Source organism: Labrus mixtus, chromosome 21 (genome assembly GCF_963584025.1).
Source record: "Labrus mixtus chromosome 21, fLabMix1.1, whole genome shotgun sequence".
NCBI classification, from domain to species: domain Eukaryota; kingdom Metazoa; phylum Chordata; class Actinopteri; order Labriformes; family Labridae; genus Labrus; species Labrus mixtus.
The window spans coordinates 23069532-23094139 of NC_083632.1; the positions used below are offsets into that span (position 1 = coordinate 23069532).

Genomic DNA, 24608 nt, shown 5'->3' on the forward strand with positions numbered 1-24608 from the left:
TCTGTCTTCCTGTGTTGTGGTGCGCAGCTTGAACAGTGAAGAGAAGAAAAAAAAAGCTTTGTTCTTGAGCAAGCAGTGTGGCATTGTCAGAGGCCTGAAACCTTTTTACCATGCTCCGTTTTATACTTTGACTCGTGCTTATCTAAACAGTGTGAAGAGAGCAGAGACATGAGACACCTCATGATTACTAAAAATGCATCAGTAAGTAAGTTCTTCTGCAGGGAGATGAATGTAGGGTTTCTGGTCAGATTATAGTTAAAAGCTAAGATAGGTATAAGTTAATGTCAGGAAGTCCATAAGTACACTCGGCAGACACAAGCAGAATCTCTGCTCATAACCATCAACAAATACACACAAAGGTAAGCTGCAGAAAGACGGGGCGAGGGTCTATGATGAATACAATTCTTGAGAACTAAGTACAGGATGTAAATGTAGAGGATGTAATCAAAGAGCAGTAATCCACACAACAGGTTGAATGATGAACCAAAGAACACGTCCATGGAAGTATTTTATTTTATTTCAGAACACCTGCTACATGTGCGTAACATCGGACAAAAAACAAACAAACTGGAAAGCAAACTCCAGAAAGAGAGCTTATAAATTACAACCAGGGGATGCAGACAATGCAACGTTTACTTTCTCCACTGCTTTCTTTGAATGTCCAGTGTCTATGTTCTCCATTGTAGACCATGAATATATATATATATATGCATGAAAACGTTTGTGAGTTTCTGGTCTCTCTAGAGTTACATTTGAAGGAAGAATGTACGACTTTTTGATCCAGTAGATGTCACCCTCGAGCACCAGCATTAAAACCAAAACAAACTGCTGCTTGGCGACACCTCCGCCACACTGAATACCTCCGCTCTCCCCGACCTCCAACCCCCCCTCCAATCGCGTTCACATGAAGGAGTTAAGCACAAGCGGTGGACTAAATTGTCCTTGGCTCAAGCAGTTTCAGTTTCTTCCCCCCGGCTGTCACTCCGATGAACGCTAAACAGTCACAGTGTCAGACCTGTCGCTGTGAAATAACTCTAAACCAACCGTCACTATGAATATACATATATGTATATATATATTATTTAATTTAAATGATCAATACATGCACACTTATTTATGTAAATACTGTAATTGACATCTTAATTGACCCATCTGTCACATAACTGCATTTTACTTATCATGTTACTTCAGCATCTTTTGCACTATTCACCACTGCACTGTTTCATATTTATGTAAATATTAGTCTTTTCTTTTTATGTTTATTTATATTTAATGTTGTACCTGTACATAAGAGAGCACAGTTCACCTAAGTTAAATTCCTTGTGTGTGTGTAAGCATACCTGAACAATAAATCTGATTCTGATTCTGAGTTGCAATCACCTGTGTCCTGCATTGTTGTGTAAGCATGCTAATGTTAGCGCTCTTTAGTTAGCTTGTAGCTTCACATTGCATATAAATAGACACAGAATGAGCGTGATCTAAAAAAGCTTACATGACATTCAAATAAGCAGCGAGTACTTTATTCTTCTTTCTCTGGTCTTTGACTAAAACAGGATTCATACATGAGGAGAAGAGCTGACCGTCCCGTCCATGTAAACATGATGTAAACACAGCCCCGACAACAACACAGCCAGCAGGACTTGCACTTCTCACTCACTGAAGACAGTCATGACTCAGAGACAATTACATATATACTTCACTTCTGCTTTGTTTGTGTAAAATGTCGCACATTCTTCCTCTAAATGCTGCTGTAGCTCTTTCAACTATGGTTATAAAAAAAGTTCTGTGTTCAGCCATAAAATAATATTCTACTTTTACGATTGCTGTCGTTGCACATCATGCATATGGTAAATGTTAGCATGGACATTGATTATCAATTGAAATCCTGCATTGAGTACAAGCGGTAAATGCAAATGTGTTCAGGGTTATTCCAGCTTCTTAAGGGTCAAACATAGTTCACTTTTTATTTTTTTACAAGTGTTAACCCATTTGCATAATCTACATTGTATTTGGGTTGAAACTCGGAGGACAAATTGCCTCTTTTCTGCCTTCTATTTATAACTTTATACACGTATTATCTTACTCAAAGAATAAACAAGATTACAACACAGGACATTTCATGAACATCACTTTAAACATGTCTGTGAACTTTAACAGCTAAACAGAAGACTTTTTATGAAACAGCTGGTTTACTTTCTTCTATTTTTAAACAAGGTTGAACTAGCTGCAAAAGAAAACCGGGTATAGAGGGTTAATTTTCTATAGAGTGCTGTGTTAATTAACATCAATATTTAAAACATTTAAACAGGACAAATGGCTCTGAGGGAATACATTTGCTCACCAGGGCAATTAAAGCAAGCTCACTAAAAGCCTGCAGCTCAGCAGATGAGTAAGGCAGCAGTGAAAGGTCATCAGCACATCCACTCTATTACAAAATGAGGACATCCTTACGAGTTTATTTCATGGCACTTTATACTGGCGATTTTTTTTTTTTACAATCTTTGAAAAAAGTGGAATTAAACCAATCAAAATATTAAATCTATTTCCCATACCACAACCATTTTCTATATTTCTTTGTAAGAAAATAAAGAAATCACTTGACATTTGAAGTCAACGCTCCTCTCCTTCGAGAAGCATCACCTCTGTAGTATTTACACTGATGTCTGTGTTCAGCTGTACTGTCCTCCGTCTAAATCCAGGGATCAGCTGATCAAACAACATAAAGGCACAGTAGAGGATTCTGAGCCATTTAAAAAAGTGAAACATAAAACAGCTCTGATTTTTTTTTTTACAGTCTCTCATTTCAAAAGTCAAATACTCTTCATTTAAAAAAACACTTCATCAGTCTCTGACATCCCTTTTTTTCTGATTTCCTTTGAAGAAAATGTAAACAGTTTGTTTTTAGTGCGCATACAACAGTGGTTACAGACAGTCGTCAGAAGATTTTCACATTTAAAGACAGTCAGGCCCTTGGAGTGATCAGATTTGACAGCATGTAGCAGGAAAAACAAAGCACAACGTCGACCATGTTGAAGAGTAAATGTGAGCGTGGCAAATATTGTCAGTGTTAAAACACTTGCGTTCCAGCTGATAATGGCATGTTAAACTGATATAGCTTACTGCATACATCTAAAGAAAGGCTGTTCTACATTTAAAATGCTGTCTTTTTCCACAGTAACAAGAACAAGTCAACAAAAATGATCATGTAGGACTCAAGTATTTAAGACAAAAATGCTCCCTTTTTCTCTGTCCTCTTCTTTCTAAAAGTAGTAACCACAACTGTTCACAGGCACTGACATTAAAGGGAAAAAAAGACAATATATATCGTTTTTAAAATTCTTCTCTTGGGTTGTCTCATTTGATGACTTTGTGTCACAGAGAAGGACACTTGTGGTGGCACTCGTTTTGAAACAACCCGTAACCAACAGGAGTAAACAAATCTCTTATTACCCCCGTCTCTCCATCTCTCTGCTGAAGTCCTCCCACACACAAGAGCACTTCCAGGTGCAAACACAGTGTTTCAAAGCCAGGATTATAGATCTGACAGTCCCTCTGCGTGCTCACTCAGCTCCATGGTGTAATAGTCCAGAGGACGCCTGAGAACAGAGGCAGAGGAAAGAATATATAGCACCATAAGAGATATGCACATTGCAATTAGTTTCCAGTAGCTAATGTTCAAAGTTATAAGTTTTAGCTTCCGGTTGTTCCCACTGTGTGCCCTAAACACATTCAACCTTTATTTATACTCAAAAGATCATTAAGGGGCAACCCTCATTTACAATGACATCGAGTCATTACAGAAATAATTAGAAAACAGACATTAAATCAAAAAGAAAAACAGGGGACAGATAATACAAGACTGCTAAAATCAGTCTACAAAAGTATAAAATGTATTAAGATAATTAAGAGAGTACAAAACTGCAATAAAAAAACACACTTATGTAAAACAGTTACAAACAGAGGTTGGGAGGCTTAAAATCAGGTTTCTAAAACATATCTCTAATTAAGTCTGTGATCTGCTTCATTTCCCACAGCACAGTCTTTAACAGCTCGTTTTTTTATTTCTTGCACAAACACATGAATGGAGTGATGGGGATAAATATTAAGAAACATTTTTTCCACAGAAAAAGAAGAGATGGTTGGATGATAAGGGATGGTGTTGAAATCTCTGTCTCCACTGTGGACTTCCTTTTTTTTTTTTCAGTTGAAAATGTTAAGACGAGACACTAAGCACTGAGGTCATAGCAGCAGTCTGACACTAAAACCTGATATTTACTGATGACATTTCACACAATGTGCTGTTCTCTCAGGCGGAAACTGTGACGGAAACTTGAATTAAAAAAAATAAAAAACGGAGAGAATCCATTTTTACACGAGTACACTCAGGCCGTATCCGAATTGCCAAGTACATACTCAATCTTTCAGTAGGCACTAAGCAGTATGTAGTACGTACTATCCGTGCTGCATACTGTTAGTACCTACTATTCAGTATGCACACACAGTAGACAGATATTTGTTCCTACTTCATCTGATTCATTCAGTATGGAAGTGACGTCATTTACGTTACCAGAACCGGCCGCATCCACCCGTTTTTATTTTTTTTTTAGCTTTATTCAAGAAGAGTAATGCGCATATACAGTCAGGTAAACAAAACAATATCACAATGTAAATCAAGTAAAAGACAGATTAAATAACTAAATAACATACAGTACATAAAGGAAAGAACAAATGAAAGACAGAAATATACAGAATATAAAGTAAAATAAACAAATAAAGACGCACTTAAATAGTGAAATGATTATTTAAATAGAGGGGGAAAGGTTTTATAATAATGCAGACATTTGTTATATTTTCTGTTGTTAATTTAAAGTAGTGATTTCAGTCGGGACTTTAACTCTAGATTAAAAATGTATTCAATTAATCCACGCTCGTTTGTTTTGATTTGGAGGCAGATGTGAAGTGACGATTTACGTTTAATTTCGCACAGCATTGTGGGTAAAATACAATTAATTTCCTGAAAGCACGCATCCAATCCATACTGCATGAAACCCGGAAGTTAGTATCCATACTGAAATGTTCAGTACACTGAGGTGGACCCAAAAAATGCATACTGAATGACCACGAAAGTTCAGTATACTGAAACTCCCTACTGAATAGTACGTACTGCATACTGAACTGTGACTATTCGGAAAGGGCCCATCTCTTGTCTAGTTGGCCAATTTTCAAACCCTTATAACTTCTTCTGTTCCTTTTCAAATTAGTATTAAACTGTTTTCTTTAACTGTACACAAACAGGACATGCAAACATTGGAGTTGCATTACTGGAGAAATGACACCAGACCAACTTCCATACTTTAGTCTGCACTGGGACTTGAACCAGCATCCTTCCAGGTCCCAACCCAAGTCCCTGCAGACTGAGCTATAGCCAGCAACAGGATAGCTTAGCCTAGCATAAATACTTCACAGAGGGAAACCTTCTAGTCAGACTTTCAGTAACTTCATCTCAGCTCAGAAAAGAAATCAAACTTTGTTTCTCATTGTTTTTTCAGAGATTAACAAACAAGACCTCAAACTCGACTTTTTAAATACACATCTTTGTCCGACTGAAATTGTACTCAGTTGAATTTATAAAGTTGAACACACCAAGAAACTTTGGTTGGGGGATCACACATTTCAGCGAATGTTTTCACTGTTAGACGTACAACCAGTTTTCCGCTTGCTAACTTGTTTTTTTGATTGTTTGGTCTGTGACGTCATAGATCAACTTGAAGAAGGTCTAAAGACAACTACTGTAGCTGAAATCACCACCTACTGTAGCGAGTCGGTCATACTCCTGTCAATAAATCAGTCCTCCCCAGGTGCTTGTATACTGGGACGAAGAGGTTAACTCCATTAAATGGCCCCTTGAGTGACATCACTGCATGGAAACAATTACGGTTTCTGTAAACGGCTTCACTTATCTTTTAAAGTCTATTTTCTCCAACAAGTACTTCAATGCCACAGACTGCTGCTTTGTAATTTCCACCTGAAACACGTCTTTTCTAAATGATCTGAGCACTTATCACAGTGGATCAGGGAAAAGAAAGCTGTAAAAGCATACCAACTTAATAACACATTTTTACATTTGAATTTATAATTGACAACTCAAAGTGTCTTCAAGAGAAGAGCAGCAACTCAGCAGGTGAGACAAATGATCCTTATCAGGCTTTGTGGAGAAGAGGGAGCAGGAGATAATGAAAAGAACAAGACTCCTCACCTCCTCCTGTAGAAATATGTGAACAGAGCAGCTCCTAGTCCCAGCAGCAGGAGGACCGCTACAATCAGGCCTATCTGCAACCCCAGGGCAGATGCTAGGAGACAGTGAAACAAACATTGAAACAAACATTGAAACGTAAAATTGAAACTCAAACATTGGGATGTAATTCAAACCAGCAGCAGATTTGTCAAACCCCTCTAAAGCTTCATGCATATAAAGTGGGTCATCTTTGCAGGATGGACTTGATGAGATGCAGTTTATCCTTCTATTCATTTCAGTTTCAGGGTATTTCTCCATGTAGCAGACTCAGTGAGACAGTGAGTAAAAAAGACTTCATCACAAGACATGAATTATGTCAATCAGCATGATTGTTGCATTATTACTTTTCTAGTATTAGATATATAGTTCACCTTAAAATGACTTTTACATCCTGAAACATGAACGTTTACAAATGTACAATAATTACACCACAAATCTCAAAGGGTAATCAAAGCGTAAATGCTTCAATGTGATGAGTAATAAAAAGTTAGCATCAATGAAAATTAGCGGCGGCCGGCTTGTTAAATCAACATTTTTTACTGTCAAGAACCACATGGCATCTATTTCTTAAAACTAAATCAAAACAAAATGAATAAGAACGACATCCTCTTAACACCTTTTGTGACTGTGCATGCCTGCTTTTGGAGTTCTTTCAAAGAAGGTAATAATCATGCTATTTCAGATAAACTATGTTTTCAACTTCTCAGTGTAATTAGGGGAAACTTGGGGTCTCCCACAGAACATTTTAAGCAGCTAACATTTCTTTTCCTGCATTCTGATCAGTTTTTATGCACCACTTTGTGTCTTTTACAAATGTCTTTGAGTGTTCATCAGACACAATGATGAATGTGTTCATTTGAATACTTTAACAAACACGTGGACTGGAGAGTTGGAGTGTTTCTATTGCAGTCATATAAAATGTCTTCAGCTGTAGCTTTATACCATTAGCCTAAAGTCGTTTTAAGTTACTGAACTCACTATGTCATTGTTTTGTTTTGTTTATGCACTTTTAAGAATGGCAAACAATATGAACATTAAAACAGAATCCAGAGTGTGATTATTACCTGAGACACATGGTCATGCATTAAAGACATGATCTTATTTTTATTCTTTTTTTTTTACTGGTTACTGTTTTCTTTTAAAGAGGGGTCCGGACAATTTGCAGAGTGCTGGTATCCTGCATGGACGTAAATGACAACATCCGGACCTCACTGAGCGCACAGACGTCCAACTTAAATCAGTGCGCACAGATTATGAAACAAAGCCTGCAGATTGCAAATTCAACTGTGGATACGGATTTGAAAACAGCTTCTTTTTTTTTTAACTGAGCCATCGGATGCTCCATGTAACAAAACTCCCGTTTTACAGCCAAATTCCAGCAGATGCCTGTCCAGTCCGTCTCCGCTCTGTTACAGCAGTAGAGCTGATAGGTTTTCACCTTAGAGTCTGGAACTCTCTGCAGCAGATGCATTCAAAGAGACTTCACAACAAATCTCTCTCTTTTTATCTCTATTTCATTGTTCAATGGTCTCCAATGCTGATCGTATGGGTGGAAATGTGCCCCCCTTTGTAATGTGTGCCACACACTGTGAGAAGTACTGATCCATCAGCAAATGTCATTCTTTTTCGTTCCATCTCAACATGTCAAATTCTGACCCGCTGACAAAATGGCCATGTCTTGCATTTTTGATGAAAGATTGAAATCATCACTAACCACAGTGAAAAGATTCAATGCATTTTTTCACCTCAGCTTGTTTCCTTCCACATGACTCATCCCTGCTTTTAGTACTTCACCATGAAAGAGCCAACAACATTTTACTTTTCCCCAGATGAGTGCATTGGTTCTTTTCAATCTCTTGAATGGAAATGATGTTTTTCCCACTTACTGTAAGAACACCTTCTCATGCTTTCTTTGACCTCTGAGTACTTCAAACTCACACTATTTTGATACAGGTAGGATTTTATTGTATTTCTCAACAAGCAAGGCTGCCACTATTAATGAAAATAAACACATATTGAAAAAAATACAGTGTGTTTATTTGTTGAAAAGCTGCTCCTGAAACATTTTCATGCAATTGCACTGAAAAGCTTATAATCTTAAAGATTATAACTCAAACACCGACAGGTAATGTCCCTCTCAACTAGCAGTCTCAATGTGCAGAAATGTTCATGAAAGCAGGTCTGAGTTTATAATCAAAGGCTTAAATTCTGTTTACTGGCAAATACCGTTTGTATCACTTTCTACTTTTTCACTCTCTGCTTTTAAGAGCACCAACTTCTGTAAGATAGATTTACAAACTAACATGAATGTTTTCAAATGTACAATAATTACACCACAAATCTCAAAGGGTTATCAAAGCATAAATGCTTCAATGTGATGAGTCATTACAAACTTGGCGTCAATGAAAATTAGCGGGACCGGCTTGTTAAATCAACATTTTTTACTGTCAAGAACCACATGGCATCTATTTCTTAAAACTAAATCAAAACAAAAAGAATAAGAACGACAACGAAATAATAAATGAACAAGTAGGTATACAAAGGGACACGACCTCCGGTGACGTTAACAGAATAAAACATTCTGAATGTTAAACGAGGCAATTCTGATTCTTTTAACTACGATCATTTAAAACATTATCACCACGTAGTGTTATGGAACATGTAAATAACGATATGGACGGTGAGTTCACTTTCTCTTTCTACACTTCTTCAGAAGAAAGCTGTGAAAAGGAGGGGAGGGGTGGATGAGTCGGATATGGCTGCACCCTAGTGACCTCTCATCTCATGCCTTTTTGCCTCAACCAGGCTGCAGACATACATACATACTCTTGTTGACATTTTCTGAACCGATGTTGCTCTGTGTTTTGTGCAGTGACATGTGCACGTTACCACATTAAAAAAAAACTAATTAACGTTTAAACAGTTGGCGATTTTACTAAACAGTTACTGTTTTTCTAAAGGATTAGCGTTTAAAGAAGTCACACCACTAGTGACTATTTCATTAGACTATTGCTTGTCGTCCATACCCTGTCTGCCTCTGTCTCTCTTGCTGCCTCAGTGTACGATATTTGCGGCTACAAAGAGTTTATATTTTAAATTATATCCATTAATTATCAATTTGCATTAATCTTCAATATTTCCTGCAAAGTGACCCGTCAGAGACCTCTTCACTTTGCAACCTGCTCTATCAGGGAATAATCTTCCCACTTTTGGAAACATTGTACTTGACTGGCTTCTCGGGATGTGATATAACTGTTTATAAAGAGGATAACACCACAGTCTGCCTCTGTGACCTTTCTGGATCTGTCTGACACCCTACTCCCCTAAACCCTATACTGCGTATAGAATTAGGTATATAATATAATCTCTAATTTGACACATGGTCCTGCAGGACCCAACACAAGGAGTTAGCTGCCACTTGCTTCTTTTTCTTTCAGTTCAGATCAAGACTCCAAAGACCAAACTGAGAAGTCTTCATTTCATAGCAGACTACAGACTTTGGAGTTTTTTGTTTAGCTCATGAGTATTAGTTTTTTGTTTTTTTAAGTGGCATTTTGCATTATAAGCACAAATTAGATGGTTTTGTCCACGTTTTTGATCTTGCATGGTAATTTGAGGATGGGCTGACCTACCTGTGCTTGTATATCTGTGTGTTGATGGAGCTGAGCAGACGTCTCCCTGAGCAGATGAAGGACTCATGTGTGATGTCTGGATGATGAGGGCCTTCTGATGGTCCGACAGCGCCTGGATGTTCCCCCACACTCGCAGCCAGCCAGACACACAGGAAAAATTTGCTCCTTGATCACAGAAAAACAGATTTATTTCATTTATTTGCGGGGCTTTTTTTTAAAGTCAAATGTACCTTCTCGCATCCTAAAACACAAAATCTAAGTCACCCTGGACTCAGCTGTAGACTCCCTTCTTCACTATGACTCCAGGGAAACAGACGTCTGAAACACTGTCTGACTTTTAGGAGTCAATATCTCCCTCGAGCCAGTTAACTCTGTTATCTCTTCTGAGTAAACACTATTTATCAAAGCAGAAAAATAAGCCAGCCATTTATTGAATCAGCCAAATAAAAAGTCCTCTAACGCTTTTGAATACGTTTTTAGATCTGAATGCTCCAGACTGTCACACCCAGAGGTCAGATCCACATGTGAGTGTTATCATGGAGGCTCTAAATAAACCCAATGAAAGAAATTAATTTACTGTATTATAACAACAGGTATGATTTCTACACGCATATTTTTTCTGATTAACTTTTGGTATAATGAAATGTAGACATTTTTAAATAAAAATATTATGATTACCTAATATTTCATATTGTATGAAGAGCCCTTTGGCTCCGCCTTCATTTTTACATGTTTTCTTTTTATTGCCTTGCCTTCTTCTACATGATGTTTGCATATGTCATAAGTAATAAGTTAAATGTTCCTTCCTACACTCTAATGATGTGAGTCAAAACGAACCTGAGCGCTCATTTATCATCAGTGCGTGCAAAGTTTTCCTAATTATGTCTTACAAATGTATTTTAGAATCTGCAAAAGGACAAAATAAATCTGTATTCATCAAATAATGCGGACAGCGGTCCTGGACTTTAATGATTTGTTCTCACAACTGAAAGACTTTCTCTCTCTCTCTCTCTCTCGGTGTATATACAGTACATCATATTACTGCATGTATCTATCTATAAATCTCAGTCACTAACCACCTACTTTCCTGGGAGCTCCTGAGCGCTCTTAGGCTCCTCAGGATCGTGGGTGGACGGCCTGCACAACACTTGTTTCTGTGCGTAAGCATGGTCAGAGCTGACCTTATATTTACACACATTCTTACTAAGTAAGAGTACAAGTTGATCAATTCCATTCTTAGCATGGGAATATTCCTACACACACATCTGAGTGTACGCACTGTTGATAAATGAGGCCCCTGGACTTTAATGACTTGTTCTCACTACTGAAAGACTTCTTCTTTTCCCCTATTTTACTACAACACAATGGTAGCAGTGTCCCGCTGTGCTGACTAGAATTTCTCCTCCTGTCCCACTGAACTCAGGTGTCACTAATCTTTTCTGTCCTCTTTTTCTTACTTTATTTGGACAAACACTATTTCTTAAATCTGAAGGATGAGCTGGACATTTCTTAAATTTGAAAAGAGCTAAATGTACAATTTCATTGTAAAATATGAAAAAGTTGTCTCACCTTGAAGATACAAGGCAGAGATCCCACAGTGACACCTCTGCTCGAGGTAATCGGCCACCTCAGCCACTTTCTTCCCCCGGATCAGAGCACTGCAGTCTGTGACAATAACAGAAGAAGATGTCAGCTTTTATGAATGCTTATTTACTCTCTGCTAAACATCGGACATCGCTTTTTTAAAAATCAACCCATATTCTCAAATCAAAAAGTCGAAAGCCTATCTGCCCTGTTTTAAACATTTTTAAAAACTGTTTGCCTCACCTCCTGATTGCTCGTGCCACTCACTGGCCAAGGGTCCGAGGCAGAGGTCAATGTGACTTGAAAAGGCGGAGCTTGGACAAAGGTTGGTGCTGTGAGGTGTGGGGGATGAGCTCGTCCAAGAGGAGGAGCTTCTCACCTCACAGCATGAACAACGGCTGAGTGAGACAGGGCCATCTTCTACCGACCTGCACAGGTATGCAACAAGACAAACATACAGTAAACACACAGTAAAAGTAATACAATGTGTTCAGGTGGCTGGAACTACCTCTTCCTTTCTGGACATTACTAAAGGGGTGCCCCAAGGTTCAGTGCTGGGACCCATTTTATTTTCAATCTATATAAATAATCTCTGTAATAACTTGTCAAATGCAATGTATCATTTTTATGCAGACGACACCATTATTTATTGCTGTTCAACCTCACTCACCCAGGCTTTTGAGTTTTTACAAGCTGCTTTTAATGTTATCCAGTCTTGTTTATATGATCTTAAATTGCTTTTAAACACAGATAAAACCAAGCTCATGGTTTTCCCTCATACAAAAGGTGCTACTACAGAACATTACAAATATTGTAACATCTAAAGGAAAACCTATAGAGCAGGTTTTAAACTACAAGTACTTGGGTTTTATCCTAGATCAGAAGCTTTCATTTAAAGCTCATATCAATAATCTGGTCACTAAACTATGCATGAAGCTTGGGTTCTTTTTTAGAACTAGAACCTGCTTCTCTCTCAGGGTCAGAAAGAAATTAGTGACAGCGACCTTCTTGCCCATTCTTGATTATGGGGACCTGCTTTATTTGAGTGCGTCATCCAAATGTCTCAAGTCCTTGGACACTATTTTTCATTCGGCACTGAGATTTGTCACTGGCTGTAGTCGTCTCACCCTCCATTGTGAATTGTATTTGAAATCGAACTTGCCTTCTTTGAGTGCACGCAGATACGCACATTGGCTGACCCTAATTTATAAGGCTCTTTTAGGCTTGATTCCTTTATATTTGTGTGCTTTATTACGGAGAACAAGCAGTCGCTATGCCTTGCATTCTTGTAACACACTTGTTCTATCTGTTCCACGGTTAAGGACTGAATTAGGAAAAAGAGCTTTCAGCTTTGCTGCCCCCTCAGCATGGAATACTCTACAGACTGAATTAAAACTCCCTGAACTTATTTCACTTGGAGCTTTCCGTTCTATCTTGAGGGACAGACAGCATGAGACCATTGAACAGTGCCTGTGTTTTTAAAATCTTAAATTGTTGTTTTATTGTTGTGTCACAGCTCCCACACTTTCTTTTTTATTGAAAACACTATGTTGTTAATCTGTACTGTCACTTCATTGTAACTGTTCTTACGACATGTGCTGCTGACCTCTTGGCCAGGTCACCCTTGTGAAAGAGATCCTGATCTCAATGGGTTCTTTATCTGGTTAAATAAAGGTTAATAAATGAATAATAAAAAATTGCGACGCAAGGAGTTATTGAAAACATTAACAGCATGATAAGAAGTAAAACATCAATTAAAACCAGTTAGTTTAGGTTATGTTGAAACAAATGAACACTGATTCCTTGTACAAACAAAAATGCTTTCCAATCAATTGCAGTAAACAGTGTGTAAAAAATGTGACCCTGCTGGCTGTTATTGTAACACACTGTAAGCTTACATGCAAGGACGCAAGACATGATGTCTTTACATCAGTGCAACGTGTAATTGGACATATTCACAGTATGTTTCTCAGGGATGCATGTGTAAAAACAGCATCATAGCTAAACTTTATGAAAATAACTCTTAAATAAATCATCTTGTTTGATCTGACATGAATGTTGCTTTAATCTATCATCGTCTGGTAGTTTAATCTTAATCTGTGATTTCACTTTTAAGGATGACATTCGGAGCACATTTCTGCTTTAAGAGAGAGAGAGGGGAAGCCATATGAAGCGCTGCCTCAATACGTGGATATAAAATTGGATATGTCTTTTTGGAAACTTTGCAATCATCTTATCGATCCCATAAAAAGATAGCACTGAAGCAAAATGGATGCTGTGATAGAAAGGCTGCATTTAGCCAATCCCTGCCACAAATCCTGGGTTTCCCACAAGGAAATTGGTTTGTGTGAAGAAAGTAGATACCCACCTCTTCCCTCCCCTAAGGTAGTGTATTCTTTTTTTTTTTTTGCTGAAGACAATTTGATATTAAGAATAGGAAAAATCACAGCTGAAAAAAATAAAATAACGAGGGTTTATTCTATTCAGTAGCTTTGGATTCAGGGTCCTTTATTGTCCATGCTGACTAACAAGCATATTGTCACTCTGCTTTTCCATCAATAAAACCAATAACATGAAAAACACTTCCACTGATTATCAAATCTGCTTCTAGAGCAGAGCCATATTTGTACCCACATGCTCCGGTTGACGGGTTGTTTTGATTTGTTTTAATCCAGTCTTATAAGTTTAACCTGCCCTGGTAAAAAAATAAGTTTAAAACAATAAGCAGGAACAAAGATCCTTTAACCAGCAGGGACTCTGGCAGTGTTTTGCCCGACCCAATTCAGATAATCAGAAGAAGGCTTTTACATGACTTCCTTTAACAGTCTGAAAAAAGTTCTAACATATTTTAAGGTCTCGATGGTTCATGTTGTTGGATTTTGCTCACCTCAGAGCTGGAATCACTTGTCTCCCTCTGCTGGTAGAAAGAGAGGAGAGCAGCTGCTGCTTTTCACTGAACACGAGAACATCTCTGAGACTGGAGTTTGTCAGCGCAGTTCCAGCTCTGCAAACACTGAACAGGTCATAGCAGAGGACCACCGCTCCTCGTACCGGCACTGTTGAGCCTTCTGGGAAAGTCTGATCTATGCAGGAGAGAGAGGAGGTGAAGGCGTGCAAAGAGCAGAAGGTGAAAAAAAATAGGGATAAGAAGAGTTGACGGAGACAGGAAGTCTTTTTATTTGTTTCCCTTAACAAAGTCTTATTCATGTCTCACCTGCTCCAGTGACATTTCCCACTATATAAAATCCATCCTGGTCGATAGATCCTGTAAGAGGAAGGGCAATGACGGACCCACTGCGCTCCTGCTCGAACACAGTGAGTACCAGGCCCTGCAGGTCCGTCAGAGCAGGCCCGTGTAGTTCCACGAAAGCCCTCTGCTGGCTATGATTGGTCCAATGTCCACTAGCCACCTCACTGATGACCACGCCCTCAGGGGCTGGAGGGGGACGGGGGCAGCTGTTCTCCCTCAGTGGGGTGGGTGGAGCCACCTGTTGGGATTGATTATTATAAATGTGTATACAATAAGGGTACATCTGCTTTTTATGTAATGGCAAAAATAGAACAGATCTGGTTACAGTTTTGCTCAAAATCTACAAAGAACTTGCTAAATATTTAAAGGAAAAGGTCAGCATTCTGAGAAAGAGTTTCCTAAAGTCTCTTTGACAATCCAGTACATAATGATTCCTAAAGCAGACTTTTTTGTGTGTTTCCTCAGGGACTTGCAGATACTTCATAGAAATATGATGGCATAGATAAAGTGTTAGTCCTGAATAAAATGCAAACAAAGTCTGTACAGTGTACAGATGAATTTCACTTGAAAGGAAATCTTGAAGAGACATTCAAATATATTCAACAGAATACTGCATGTTACTTTCTCTATGACTTTCTGTACGATTTCCTGAAGTGTACATTTTAAGCGTCACAACCACAAATACATACTGTGTTGTTTCCTTTTTCAAAACGGCAACAATCTGTTGCCAAGCAACTTGTAACCCCATATAACACAGCTCGAGTATGAACTCAAACTCTTGAAAATAGACCTGTGACAAGACTGCAAAAAGTGAAGACACACAGAGAGGCCCAATAAGGCCTGTAAGATCAAAGCATCATTTTAACACATCAATTTGTTAACGGATTACAAATTAGACATAATGCATTAGTATGAGAGTTTAAGAGGTGCTGGCAGATGGACAAAGGTGGACAGCCTGTTTTTCCTCTTGGTGCTAAGCTTAGCTTACTGCCCTCTTAATGTAGCTTAATATTTAGCCTATAGAGAGTAATGGTAGTATCCGCCTCTGATACAGTCTATAGCCTGATCCCATACTATAATAGTCTACCTATCAGATTTAGTACAGTGATGGAATAATGAAATTGGTACATCTCTAGAATACAGATACGTAAGTAGTATCAATATTTGTTGTGTGCAAATCAGCTAAAATGGTGATCTATTCCTATTACTGCATCTCTCTTTTACCATTGTTTAATTCTGTTCATTTTTAAAGAAGCGTTAATCGCAAGTGTATTAGCCTTTAAGCTAACAAAGTCATGTACCATGACTTAAACCTTTCTCTCTGTACTCACAGAAAAAGCTGACAGGTCGTAGGGGTAAAGGCCTCGACAGCGGCTCAGGGCCTCATCCCCAGGCAGAACCTCTGGATCCTCCAGCAGGGGGAGCTGTCCTGGAGTCAGAGCTTTACTCAGCTCCTGTGCTTCCCTGTCTGATCCCCTCTGCCGGTACACGACTGCATCCAGCAGGCCTCTGGTGGGGATGCCTCTCTGCGTGGCTGACGGTGGGCCAAAGGGGCTGCGATAGAGCGCCACAGCGTCTGGTCCATTCTGGATGGTGTTTGGGGGCAGACGGAGTGATGGAGCCGGCACCAACCGGTCGCTGCCCAGCAGGAAGTATCCCTTGGAGGTGGTGAAGTGTCCACTCAGGCTGATCTCTCTGTAGGGTCTGTTGTTGTGTGCACTGAACAGCAGGATCCAGATGCCCTGCAGGGACACACGGCGTCCTGAAGGATGCCACAGCTCAATGTACTCACCATCCTCAGCTGCACCGGGTGTGTCAGTGTTCAGCTCATTGATCAGGAAGTCAGTGTTCCCCCAGGGCGGGAGGTGAGGCGGTGAATCTGTCCCTCCTGGAATCACTAAAGCATTAAGGATATATTATAAGTAAGCTACTGTGGAAGGATTTGTTTGAATTCATCTTGGCATAGTTTCTGTCCCGATTTAACAAACAACATGAATCACATTCTTTTCAGAGCTTTCACATGCTGCATGGTGGATTCTGTTACTTGTTGACACTACAAGGATAGCTGCTTCCAGCCTTTTACAGAAGTATCACTGATCAGAACACTGAGGCAGGAAACTGTAAGGAGGGATTTATCATAATTAGAAAACAGCACCTGCAACACTATCTGTTTTTCTTCAATGCTGTGTTGCAATGAGACACAAGGACATTTGAAGTACGTTTGAATACTTTGTTATTACATGTTTACTGCATTCATGCAACACCTAAAACAAGGCATTAGGTGGCAGTATTTCACAATTCATCTAAAAGGAAAAATCACATAATTTTAAGGTGAAGGCAGAAAAACCTTCACAATAATCTCTTAAACCTGTTGTCTTACTACATTAGTGAGGCAGACTTTGCCAACTGGGTTGGTGTAATGCCAATTTGTCATTTTCTGTTTCAGACTAATTTTATCTCATCTAGTTTCTCCTAAAAAGAATAAAAGCCTCATCAGATGCTGAGACTACAAAATAAGATGAGATAAATGAGACGTAGCGATGTCTTAAGACAGAAAAAAATGTCTAAAAACGTAATCTTGTTTGTTTATAACACTCAAACTTTTTTTAGATTGTCTTACAAAACGTTGGGCTTTGTAAATTCTGCTATTTTGCTGCTGAGAACTCTACAGTGTGTAACCTTATTTCAGCAACTTGTCAATGTTTTGTAAAAAATCTTCTGGGTGATGAGTCCTCATGGAAGAAAACACTGGATTTGTTCTCAACATCATAACTTCTCTAACATAATTTCTCTAACAGCAGTTTCTTTCTGGAATAGTATCCTCTAAAAACTCTCAGTTCTTACATTTTTCCACTTTTGTTCCATTCTAGCTTTGGTCCTTGGTTCCTCAGCTTGTAAATGACAAAACCTTTAACTTCCCTGAGGTCAGCGTTTGACTTTGAGCATGTGTATCCTTAGAATAACAAACAGAAATCTGAGACTTTATGGTTCTACAATTCATTCAGCAGACACATTTGTCCAAAGTGACGTACATCAGAGAGTAACTACAACAACTTGATTTGTTTTTCTGTTCTAATCAGCATCAAAACTATCCTAAATATCATTATCGTCATCATCAATATCATGATCTATATCATTAAGTGTGTAGGTGTTTATGAAAGAGCTGGGTCTTTAGCTTTTTCTTAAAGGTGCAGAGGGACTCTGCAGATCGAATGGAGTTTGGTAGTTCATGTCACAACCACCGGGGGGCGACAGAAGAGAAGAGTCTAGCTCGAGACTTAGGGCCCTTTTTTGAAGGTAAGATCAGACGCCTTTCATTAGCAGAGCTTAGTGGTTCCTGAAGATGAAAAAAAGTTTTTCCTTGAAGTATCCATGTCTACATGCATAGACATGTAGATCTTTATACAACAACAGCCAAGTATTCAACAAACAACGACAGTCTCACCATACGGATGAGTCATCCTACATTTCCCACAGCTTCACATGACCTTCCTCTTTTCAACCGCCTAAAACGTCATGTTGCCACATATAATTAAGTTAAGCTCCTCATTATATTTACTTTTACAAAAAATCATCACTTCCTTTCTGTCTACATCTCATTAATAATATCAATTTATCATGCACGCTGTTTCAAATCACAACCCCAACATTTAAACATAAACTTTTGTATGTATAGACCCATCTCAAAAAGAAGGCACAGAGGGACAAAGATTAAAATAAAATAAAATGATAATCTTCTTCTTTACTTCCTAACTACTTTAAAGCTGCAAAGTTACACTGCCATACATTTAAAACATTGACATTAACATAATGAAGTTACACTGTCTAATTCCAGTTTAAGTTACATGTGGAAATCATAATCTGAGGAACTAATGTAAGGTTTATAACTTCTTTGACTATAGTTTTCATCAGCTGAAATGTTGTATAATAAGCTTTCTTTAAAAGTTTAGCATACAGGCAAATAAAAAATAGAAAAGGGGGTTTGACCACAAATCTGAGACATTGCCATTACGGGGCATGCACTGAAACCACTCAGCTAACAAGGCCCAACCTAGCAGATGTATTTTGATATATGGAGATAAATGGATCATAAATGAGTGACATAAGTCAGAACCCTACACATAAGAAAAGTAATTGATTGAACATTTGCTTACAAATTGTAGGGAGCTTAGGCATCGAGTAAAGTCTGTTTGTCAACCATATAGGTTTCATTTTCCCTCCCTCACCATGTGTAAACTGAAGAGAGAAAGCAAAACTCTGGTTTTCTGTCAGAGCAGGATATAATAATTATCTTGGGCTGGGGAAAATGTGCCTTGCTCAAGAATGTGAATTGAATCTTCCAAGGTTTTTCAAAGATACAGATCTTAATCGTTCTGACCATTCAACATGAATTCAGGAGTCCTGAAGCACATTCAAACACTCACCAATACTGTGAGGGCAGATCTTTGGCCAGGGGCACTGGTTGGGCTGTCCTGGAGTTTGTGGGGCCTCCCAGAAGACCCCAGGGTCTCTGGTCCAGGTGGCCACACCACAGCGACTCAGATAGAAGCCTCCCTCTCTTAAACTAGAGAAATAAAAAAACATTTATATAATGTAACATTTTGTGTTGGTTTGAGAACGGACGCCGACACAAACACTTGACGGAATCTTGGTGTTGATGTGTTACTTTTAATGACAGCTGTCCTTTTCTATAGAAAGGTATCCTTAAATGACTTCTTTCCCTGATTTCAGACTCTATCCACTATCCTATCTCTACAATAAAGGCCCAAAAAGACCAAAAATAAATCTTCACCCTAAATCACCCTTATATAATGGTAGGAGAAACACTGTACTACATTTGCTGATATCACAAAGTGTTTCACAATATGGTTTAGTTCTGATTCTATTTAAAGGCCTCAGATTTGTATTAACCTATATCATAGGTTGATTTATTGAAATCAGTTAATGAGGTATCACGTTTATCAACTAACAAAAACAACTTAAATATTACTTAACAATTGGATCCCTGAATTATTTTTTAATATAAAGAAAAAAAAGATTTATACTTTTTTCAGTGAATCATACAGATGACATAAAGATCAATGTTTACCTTTACATTGATGATATAGAATCATTTATAATTGAATCAAAATTTCTCTCCATACTGATGTGTCATACGGTAACACCCATTTTTATTAGCAAGGATGCTAACTCAAACACTGTAATATCTGCTAATATTTGCTATGTAGGCATAGTCTTTTGAAGCATGTTAGCTTGCTCTCAGTAGTATGTTTCTTTAAGTTCAATTTTTTATCAGGGAGGTGTTAACAAAACTTGATGGTCGATTTTTTATGAGAGTTGTTCCGCAAAATGTCTTGAAGTGTCTGAGAGCCTGCATGTGACTGCTGCTGTTCCCCAGTGATTCACACAGCAAACAAGAAAACAGTGTTTTAGGAAAGAGGAACAGTGGTCATCAGCTGACATTTTCCCCCCTTGAGTGAAACACATCTTGGTGTGTCACAACACTTGAGAGTGGCCTAAAATAATAACCGCTGAATATAACTAACATGGCTGACCTAAAGAACATCACAAGCCCCTCCACACTCACTCCTGTGTGTACTACAGTCATATTGGCATGGTGTAACTCTTGAGAGTAACACAGTAGGAAAACCTTTAGCGTCTATCATAGACTCTTGCCTGTTGCTGAGTTGGTAGGGATGTCTGCCTGGGATGAGAGTCTCTGTGAGGTTGGCACTGGGCCTGTTTCCAGGTCCAGCAAACACAAAAGCATCCAAAGGCTGTATCTGGCTCAGAAAACTGCCAACAGGGAAGTCTGATGCTCTGCCACTGTAAATAGCCACTGCCCCAGACTCATCTCCTGAGAAGAAATAATAACAGGAACAAAGAATTTACAGTGAAACAAAAGTGAGTGAATGAAAAGGACCAAGCGTAACTAACGTTAGAAGCAGCTTAGCTGGCAGCCTCTCCTGACCACCTGTGTCTGTGTCAGAGACACTCACATTTTAACATGGTTTTATTTGTGTTATTTACCCGTTTTAATAATCTTTGTGTTTTCATTTAAAAATATACAGCCTTGAAATGTGTGACTGGAAAACACTGATTACAGTTATTTAACTAATGTTACACCCTCTGCTAGCACCACACTGTTGTCTTTTTTCCCCACATGATAAATATTGTTACGATAAACATCCTCCATATAGCCTTAGAATTATTTCTTAATTTCTGCTCTGAAACAAAATTTGCTCGTGGTATATTATAAATGTAAAGGCTACCAATTTTGAGAAGATACATGTGGTTATGTTGAGGGGGCAAAAGTCAATGCAATGACTGGTGTACTTGCAGAGTCCACATTTTAGGCTGTATCCGAGGCTTTTTTCATTGTTTCATTTCATTGCTTCATTATGGATGAACTGGTATTGGTATCAGAATCAGATACTGCCCAAAATGTGAAATGTGGGTACCAGTGGATACACAGTCAATAAACCGATCTGTTACTATTACCAATTAGCTCCTAAAGACCTACTGGTTTCAGATAAATGAACATGTGACAATTACAAACAACAATGGTGTGCAACCAAGAAATGAAATGTTAGCAAAAGCTAGCTAAATGTTTACAAAAAGTGTCATTTGACCAAAATAATGTATATTTTTAAACACAAACTTGGCATTTGCCAGTACTTAAATCTATGTATTAAAATCGGTATCAGGATGTAAATTTATGGAACATTTCCCCTTGTGGTATAAATAAAGTGCACCTTCTTCTTCAAATATTGCATTTCAGGCTCTGACAGGCATTTGAAATACTAGTACAGGTTTTAGAAGGTGTCTAATGATGACCCACAGCCAACTGACCTTTCATGAAGCTCTTCTCTATCGTCATGGAAATCAACCCATTCCTTGCGTTGTCCACATTCACATTTGCGCTCACACTGACCCGGTCCGTCTTCCCATCCAACACCACCAGCACCAGAGGACCTGCAGCGGAGGCCTCTGTCAGCTCCACAAACCCGTCCACCTGCCCTCCTCCCAGCTTCAGCTCAGTAATGACAGGAATGGTTGCTGGACTAAGAGATGCGGTGCAATTGTTCCTCTGACCCGGGGAGGGGGAGGACACCTGAAAGCCCCAGCGATCTTCAGACAGCAGACACCTCTCGATTGACTCGTCACCCTCAAGCGCAGTCTCATCCTCGACGAAGGCCGGCTCTCCTGGGGTCAGAGTTTCAGCCAGGAACTCTGCACCCCCCGTGCGGCGGGTCATGTACACGACGGCGTCCACCAGTCCATGAGATGTGACGTTCATCTTTTCGTTGTATCGAGCAGCAGACGTGTGATAGAGGACGACGGCGTCCGGGCCGTTCTGGACGGTGTTGGGGGGCAGAAGGATAGCAGGTTTGGGCAGCATGTCCACAGAGCCTACCAGAAAGAATCCTCTGTCGTCCGTGCTCTGACCTTTGAGATCCAGCACCTTGTAGGCTACATTTCCATTCCCATTGTAGAAGACAAGTGTGTAGCCGTCCAGTGATGCCCGCTGTCCACTAGTGTGGTACAATTCCACAAATTCAGTGGTGTCCAGTCTTGGGTTGTCAGCGTTGATCTCGCTGATGATGAGGCAAGGTTCACAACAGACAACTGCCAGCATGCAGACAGACACCACACAGGCCAAACTAACCTCCATGATGTTTCCTTAAAATGCCTGGACAGAGCAGATTCTGTAAAAAATATAATCTTTATAATGAATAAAGGACCACAATTTTTTTCAATGAAATAAAAGAACTGAGTGTTTTGCAAACTGAAGTAATAGCCTGCTGTGATTTCATTCATACAACACATCTGAAACTAAATCTTAGCCACATAAAAGCAAAGGTTACTGAAGCATGCTCACAACGTTTACTACAGCAGACTCCCTGCAGGACTAACCTCATAATGTCATGAAGCAGTCTTCTATGAGTGTATTTATTGTTCATGGTGACATTGGGAATGCACGTCTTCTGCATGAGTCATGAAATGTTGCGAAACACGCTGGCAAGCAGATGGAAAGTTTGTATTCAACGGACCGGTCAAATGGTTCATTTAGCAGTAAATTGACGCGATATCATAGAAGTTACTGGAAGTTTAAAGGCTAATAAAGAGGAGCCGTGTCGTTTCTCGGGGTCGAATTTGGATATGTGATGCTATTTACAAATTCAACATCAACCTCAATACATTCAAATCGCCACAACTTGAACGTTACTTAACTTGTCATAAGGAGACTACGTTAGTGTGCATGAGTAACTCTTGTTAATGTATTTTAATGGGAGAAAGCGTTAAAATGTGCCCTGAAATCATCCCATTCTACGACAGTTATTCCAGTCACGGTTTAGGCTGCCATGCATCTTTCCGTCGAAAAAAAAAGAGCCGTCAATCTGCTTTCTATCAGTGCCACACAAGGTTCCTTAAAGACGTCCTAACTTACCGTGTTTCCTCCTTCCTTGTCGCCCAGGTGTCTTCGCCCTGCACGGTCCAAACTACGCAGTTGGAAATCAAATCGTTTTATCTACTCGCCGGAAATAATCTTTGGTAAAGTTTGTTTTCTGTCCTCCGCCGCTCCCTTCATTCACAAAGCAGCACTTTCTCCCCCCGGACTGTGGGCGGTCAGACTGACTGAGGGGGATGATGCCTGCCAGGGAAGCTCTCTCTTTTTTTTTTCTACGACTCAGTAAACCATTCAGACATCCACAGCTGAAGATAAAACTCAAAGTAAACCAAGAGAAACGTGATCTGTGAAGAATAAAACACGTCTCAACACTATGTCAAATATTTCAACATTTAAACCTCTGATATTTCATGTTTTTAGTACAAAATAACACCATCGCATGGAGTTCATCCCAAGAAGCCTCGTTAAAGACCTGAAGGGGGCCCCTGACCCCACTTTGTAAAATACGGGAGAGCGGGGTCAGTTATAACACTTAACTGACAGCCAAAGATCCCCCCAAATTAGATCAGTTGACCTCAGTTCAGTTTTAGTTTGAGCAATTTTTCAAAGCTTTTGCTTCATCTGGAAAGTAGTGTTTAGTGCTTGAAGGAGAAAAACAAATGTTAATGTATCCTAGTTGTAACATTTGCTGTGTAGAAATAAAACATAATAAAAGTTAAAGTACAAAAGTTTGTTAAAGGCTTTATATGTGATTTTTCACACTTAAATATAATATAAATCAAGTATATCCTCTGAAAATAACTCTGTGAGTCATGACTGTCTACAATGGGTGTAACACCCGAGTCCCACTGTCTGTGATGTTTTCAGAGTCCTATCTTCACTTTGTTTACATCGTCTGGACGGCCGGCTGACTCCTCCCCTCGTGTATAAAAGTTGTTTAATTGAGGGACTAGAGAAAAGAAGAATAACATACTGTACTCACTGATTAACTGTGTTTCTAGATCACGCTTATTTCGGGTAAATTTACATGCAGTGTGAAGATACGAGCATAATAAAGATCGCTACCATTAGCATGCTAACACAACAATGCAGCGTGAGTTGTTTTGGTTTCATGCTGGTGCTCAAGGGCGACATCTGCTGGATCAGAAAATCACATATAAAGCCTTTAAAGTTTAAAGATATTCTAAGCATACCAAAGTTAAAAACACAACATTCAATGGTTTGTTTCAGATTCTTTGTAATGTATTATAACTTTTGATGCAATAATACAGTATGTAAATGACTCAAATATTTTAGAAAATTAAATGTTTGTTTTATATTTACCATCAGGTGTCTAACAGTTCCACTAATAGATCAATTACATCTGATCTCTAAAAGAACATTATTTTTTTCAGACAATTTTGTATTTTATTCATTAAACTCTTTAAAGTAGGA

General features: G+C 39.0%; 1 protein-coding gene across 1 annotated transcript; it reads right to left on the minus strand.

The window, feature by feature from the left end:
- Positions 1-1504: 1504 nt before the first annotated feature.
- si:ch211-183d21.1 (uncharacterized) lies at positions 1505-23459 on the minus strand. The gene is made up of 12 exons (XM_061028276.1): positions 23214-23459; positions 21614-22470; positions 20438-20618; positions 19186-19325; positions 16093-16658; positions 14726-14999; positions 14399-14594; positions 11755-11939; positions 11497-11592; positions 9928-10092; positions 6257-6350; positions 1505-3596 (listed from the first exon to the last, which is right to left on the minus strand). Exons 2-12 carry the CDS (start codon positions 22434-22436, stop codon positions 3533-3535), a joined length of 2784 nt encoding a protein of 927 aa, XP_060884259.1. The 5' UTR covers positions 22437-22470; positions 23214-23459; the 3' UTR covers positions 1505-3532.
- Between the last annotated feature and the right edge of the window lie 1149 nt (positions 23460-24608).